The 6,000-nt window shown below is 45.4% G+C and overlaps 1 protein-coding gene; it reads left to right on the plus strand.

Annotated features, from left to right (window-relative positions):
• Window positions 1-706: 706 nt before the first annotated feature.
• On the plus strand, window positions 707-5,089 carry GSTUM_00004514001 (uncharacterized protein; the record flags this gene model as incomplete). XM_002835940.2 has 13 exons in its annotated part: window positions 707-966; window positions 1,020-1,557; window positions 1,608-1,739; window positions 1,792-1,937; window positions 1,989-2,220; window positions 2,274-2,494; window positions 2,624-2,634; window positions 2,716-3,245; window positions 3,296-3,670; window positions 3,725-3,833; window positions 3,889-4,238; window positions 4,298-4,477; window positions 4,538-5,089. The coding sequence occupies exons 1-13, from the start codon at window positions 755-757 to the stop codon at window positions 5,087-5,089; spliced, it is 3,588 nt and encodes a 1,195-aa protein (XP_002835986.1). The 5' UTR covers window positions 707-754.
• Window positions 5,090-6,000: the final 911 nt, after the last annotated feature.

The following is a 6,000-nucleotide window of genomic DNA, read 5'->3' on the forward strand; positions in this document are numbered from 1 at the left end:
AATGTTATATATACCTTATAATAATAAAGCCCTGCACTGTGGAATATTAAGGCTCCGCTCGGCGCGTGCCAATAAAAATATATTGCGATATTTTCGGTACGTTCCGAACAGAGCCCAAATGGTGTAGAGAGTTGAGACTCATGCCCAGATATGGTTCCGGACATATAAAGCTTGCCTCAAGGTATCATAATGATAAAAGAGCGAAAGACATGAATGGCAACAACGCCGGACTATTGTAATAAAAAACAAAAGAGCATTGAAATAACGAGGAAGCGAGCAAGAAAAAACCCATGAATGTAGTTAGGTTCAAGGGGGACGTGAACAGTAGATGGAAAGTAGTGAAGTTATTTTCGGATGAGAGAAAAAAGGTGAACAGCCGGGATTGCCCAGGTTGGGAATCGAGTGAGTATCCGTGATGGGACCCAAGATATCTGTCACAGGACACCCTTTTTATTGCAGAAAAAGCTCGGTTCAAACCCGCCAAAAAAAATTGTAGGTTTTGGATGTCCAGAACTATGTGTTAGTTTTTGTACTCGTGCAGTATCATACACGGCGCAGTGATCCAGCAACTGTTCTGTTTGGCTCCTTATCGATAAGACACGTGACTTTAGTAGCTTATTACATTGACCACCCCGCCTTAAAATTAAGTCGCTTTTGTCGTCACAACCTACTATTTACTTACCACCCAACCGGTTCATTCCCAATACGATAGAAAAACGTCTTTAGTATATTAAAGGCCAGTAGCGCTTCTACAATGGCCTCTTCTGAGAGCCTCGCGGATGCCATTAACCAGCTGTCCCTAGTTGATTTCGACAAGTCTGATGGATGGATCGAGGATATACTAAACCAACAACTGCCCCGTAAACGGGTTAAGCCTGATCAATCTCAGCTTCGAGAGCAGCTTCAACAGGAGTTTCTTACACCCTCTCCGGTGTTTTCCACCGAGTGGCTAAATAAGCTTCAGAAGTATGTATTCCGGGCCTAAATTTTGAGCCAAACCTTACTCTGATTGTTTGCAGACGATGGGACGACCCACCCGACTACGTTTCCCTTATGGGCCTCGCCCCTTCGATGTCTCGTACTGTTATCCGGTTCACCCGCGAGGGTCTCGAAGGTCGTGTCACTGGCTACAAGGAGGTTACGGTTCCTGCTCACTCAATTACTGCAAAGAACTCCACCTCGCTATTAAGAAAACCTGCTTCAAAGGCAGATTTCGTAAGAGGCAAGGCAGGTTTTTTTCCATTTAGTCCCGGCGGAGTCGATATCGGAGCTGCGAACGAAAGACCCGAGGAGTTGGAGCTCCAGGAGGCCCTGATGGAGGAAAAGATCGGCAAGAATGGACTACTGAGGGTTGCGCCGGGTATGGCGCGCGGGCTGATATTTGATGAAGCTCCGGACGAAAATTCGGTTGAAGAAGAGGCTGGCGATGATGGTTTTAAGTTTGGGGATGTGGAGCCTAAGAGGAGGCGAAGAGGAGAGGCCGATGATGGCGATGGGATGAAGGCTGATAAGCCTCTTGCGGAGTTGGATACTATTGACGATTTACTACCCATTGAGGTGAGCTGCTGCGTTATTCGTTTGAATATTGAAGTACTGATAGATTGTAGTTTCCTATGTTGGTACCAAAAGGAAATTTGCCTTCGTCATTGAGGCCAAAGGCGAAGGAGTGGGCTCACATGGTTGATGTCAACCAAGAAATTACCAATTTCCGTGAATTGGTCCCCAACTTGGCGAAGGAAGTAGGTAACTCGGACAGTAATTTGAGCAGCTTTAGGCTAATAGCTTATATAGTGGCCATTCGAATTAGATACTTTTCAGAAGGAAGCTGTTTATCATTTGGAAAATGGTGATTCGGTCTTTGTGGCTGCGCACACTTCCGCTGGGAAGACTGTGGTTGCTGAGTATGCAATTGCACTTGCTACGAAGCATATGACCAAGTAAGTTGATAGCCACGAATCACAAAAAGGTTGGTGCTTATAAAAGCCCAGAGCAATTTATACATCGCCGATCAAAGCTTTGAGCAATCAAAAGTTTCGAGATTTTCGTCATGTTTTTGAAGATGTGGGCATTTTGACTGGAGACGTGCAGATAAATCCGGAGGCCAGCTGCTTAATTATGACGACAGAAATTTTGAGGAGCATGCTTTACAGGGGAGCCGATCTGATTCGTGATGTTGAATTTGTTATTTTTGACGAGGTTCATTATGTCAATAATCAAGAGGTGAGTAAGAGCGTTTGTTTACTTATAGATCGGTGTTAACTTTGCAATGATAGAGAGGTGTCGTATGGGAAGAGGTTATTATCATGCTTCCTGAACATGTCAACCTGATTCTCTTATCGGCAACTGTACCCAACCCTTACGAATTTGCCAGTTGGGTGGGACGCACAAAGAAAAAAGATATTTATGTAATCTCAACGCCTAAGAGGCCAGTACCACTGGAGCATTTTATATGGGCGAATAAGGCTATGTATAAGATTGTCAATTCAGAAAAAAAGTTTCTTGAGGAAGGGCTGAAAGATGCAAACAACGCACTTAGGAAGAAGGAACCCGACAGGCCACAACAGGGTGGAAGCCAACGCGGTGGTGCCCGGAATCAGCGTGGGGGTCGTGGTGGACCCCAGAGAGAAGGCGGGCGTGGTAGTCAACGAGGTGGACAGAGCACTGCGGGTTTTTCAAGAAGCGGCAGAGGTGGTATGAGGACAACTACTGCGCAAGACAAGAATATTTGGGTTCACCTTGTGCATCATCTGAAAAAAGAGACCTTGCTTCCCGCGGTTATATTCGTCTTCTCTAAAAAGAGGTGTGAGGAGAATGTTGATGCCTTGAGCGCTGTTGATTTCTCCAACCAAACAGAGAAGAGTGCGATTCACATGATAATTGAGAAGAGCGTCGCAAGGTTAAAGCCTGAAGACAGGTTGTTGCCACAGATACTGAGAATGCGAGAGCTTCTGGGTAGGGGATTGGCTGTGCATCACGGCGGACTTTTGCCAATTGTTAAGGAAATTGTCGAGATCCTATTTGCGAAAACATTGGTTAAGGTTCTGTTTGCAACCGAGACGTTCGCAATGGGTCTTAATCTACCTACTCGTACCGTGGTGTTCTCTGGATATCGAAAGCATGATGGAAAGTCATTCCGTGATCTTCACCCAGATGAGTATATTCAAATGGCTGGCCGGGCTGGGCGCAGGGGTCTTGATGAACGGGGAATTGTAATCATTATTTCACCTATGGATGAGGCACCTCCGGTAAGACTTTATGGTGAATCTTGTTCTGGGGTCGAAGCTGACAAATCCAGGCCGCTACTTTAAAGCATATGCTTCTTGGGCAACCTACAAGGCTACAGAGCCAGTTTCGCTTGACGTATAATATGATACTGAACCTTTTCCGCGTAGAAGCTCTGAAAATTGAAGAGATGATAAAACGGAGTTTTAGCGAAAACACGTCACAAACCCTTCTACCAAAACATGAACAAAAGGTACAAGAATCGCAAGAGAAACTAAAGAAGTTGCAGAGTGAGGATTGCGAAACGTGCAATCTAGATATCGACGCCTTTGTCCTGGCCGCTGAGGAATTAAAAGAAGTCTCAAAAGAAATAATCATAGGTGGTTCGAGGACCACAACAGGGAAAAAATATCTCACAAAAGGGCGTTTAGTTGTCATTGGTAAAAAGGTTTGTTCCAGCTACTGGTGGTTGTCCTACACCGTACTCAGTGTCTTCTTCTAGGGCGACCATAGGACTATTGGATTCTTGGCAACTGAAGGTGCCTCAGGTGGTGCACAGGCCGTTGTGCAGGTTTTGGCACTTGCGTCTAAGGATGCTGTAAAGTCTCCAGGTAGGTATGTTCAACCCTAGATAACGTTTTTTAGTACTAACATATTTCTATTCAGTTGACAACTTACCTTTCACTGTTGCTTGCTCGATGGGTTTCCCGGCACCGCCATACGAAGAATGGAAGCTTCGGTTGGAAACCATCCATATATACGAGATAGAGTATCTGGGATCAATGGTCACCAGACTCGACATTGCGAGAGCACGCCAGGGTTCCCGTGAGGAAGTTCGAGCCATTGAGGGGGAACTGAAAGCTTTATTCGGGAACTGGAATGACTCCGAATGGACGGAAGTTGACTGGTCGAGGGTTAAGGATCTTACGACACTGGAATACTTGGAGTACCGCAGAACAAAAGAGAGGGAGATAGATCGCTTCAGGTGCCTTGGGTGTGACAACTTCGCCGCACACGTAAGCTACCGGGCTACTTTGTCCTCTGCACTACAGCTTAAGCTAATCCATAACCTTAGTTTCACTCAAGCTACAAAAAGTACTTGCTGGAGTTGGAAGTTGCAAACTTAAAACACCTGATATCAGACCAAAATCTACAGCTTTTGCCAGACTATGAGCAGCGTGTGTCGGTATTAAAAGATTTGGACTTTATCGACGAAAATATGAATGTGCAACTAAAGGGAAGGGTGGCCTGTGAAGTAATCTCAATACTATCTACTTTTTTTTTTTTGACGAAATGATAGCTTACCGTTTAATAGATCAATTCAGCCAACGAGCTGGTACTGACGGAGTTGATCTTGGAAAACGTTCTTGCAGAATACGAACCCGAGGAGATTGTGGCCCTGCTTTCCGCATTTATATTTAGTGAGAAAACTGATGTTGTACCAACCATCACTTCTCGGTTGGAGAAAGGTAAGGCAAAGATCATCGAGATTTCTAGGAGGGTCAATAGGGTCCAGATAGAACGTCAGATCATAATGGCTCCTGAGAATGACGATTTCGAGAGCAGGCCACGGTTTGGTCTAATGGAGGTCGTTTACGAGTGGGCAAAGGGGATGTCTTTCAGCCAAATAACAGATCTAACCGACGTTTTGGAGGGAACGATTGTGAGAGCTATCACTAGGTTGGATGAGACGTGCCGTGAGGTCAAAGGTGCCGCCAGGATTATCGGAGACCCATCTCTCTTTGCTAAAATGCAGGAGTGCCAGGAGTTGATCAAGAGGGATGTCTGCCACTGTGCCTCTTTGTATTTGGTCAGTAACTGCTGTTTCCTATTCTTAGATCTTTCTCGTTCCAAAAATGGGCGATGATATTCGCGGGGCAGAGCTAACTATTTCTACTTTTTAGTAACCCCCAATCAGGGGAACGGTCTTTAAAAGGGTGTTGATATTCTTTGCTAAAAGCGTGTTAGATTATCACATGTGTATCTTACTCGCACTCAAATTAGCTTAACAGTAGAATATATATACCTTGGACTTGTAGGATATTGTGGTTGCCGCACCAGAATCGTCTTGATATTTGTGGTTTGTACGGCGCCATGAAGCTTGTCTCACATCCAAATATTGTGTAGGGATACTCGTGCAGTATGGTTCAAGTACTCGAGTACACTATGCTATGCTATACATAACGGATTGATACGGGACGAATGGGTCCCGAACTAACCTAGTTGACGGCATACTGCGCTACGGTGCAGTACCAGTACAGTACAGTACTCGTACACCTCAGATCTGACAACAACTGAGGTGCAGGTACCGGTATCTTAAGTCTTGGGAAGCATCATAAGATAACACCTGGGGTAAAGGCTTGGGGGGGCCCCTTAGTCCGGGAGGTCTAACCGAGGTGAGTAATTCTGTAGATAATAGCTTTAAAAAAGAAGCTCGGCAAGATACGCAAGGCATTGCTATCTCAACCAAGAACCGTGCGCTCTTATATTGACAGGTGCGATGGCTTACTCAGAAAGTTATATTTTCGAAAGACTTTCGACGTGGCGAATTAAGTTCTACCATGGCATTCCTGCATATATTTCCGCCGTGCCTCATTTGTCTTGTGGGAGGGGGTTTGAACCTTCACACACCGGTATTCTTACTTGGACTGTGGGGTGTGAATGGGAGGCAGGATTAGATTTCTATTAACTACTTCCTGAACAGTACGAGAAAATTGGCCCCGAAGCGTACGGCGTGTACCGGTATTGTGGCAGTGCGGTATCGCACTCGAACACTTG

The sequence above is a fragment of the Tuber melanosporum genome (genome assembly GCF_000151645.1).
Source record: "Tuber melanosporum whole genome shotgun sequence assembly, scaffold_12, strain Mel28".
Classification (NCBI taxonomy): Eukaryota; Fungi; Ascomycota; class Pezizomycetes; order Pezizales; family Tuberaceae; genus Tuber; species Tuber melanosporum.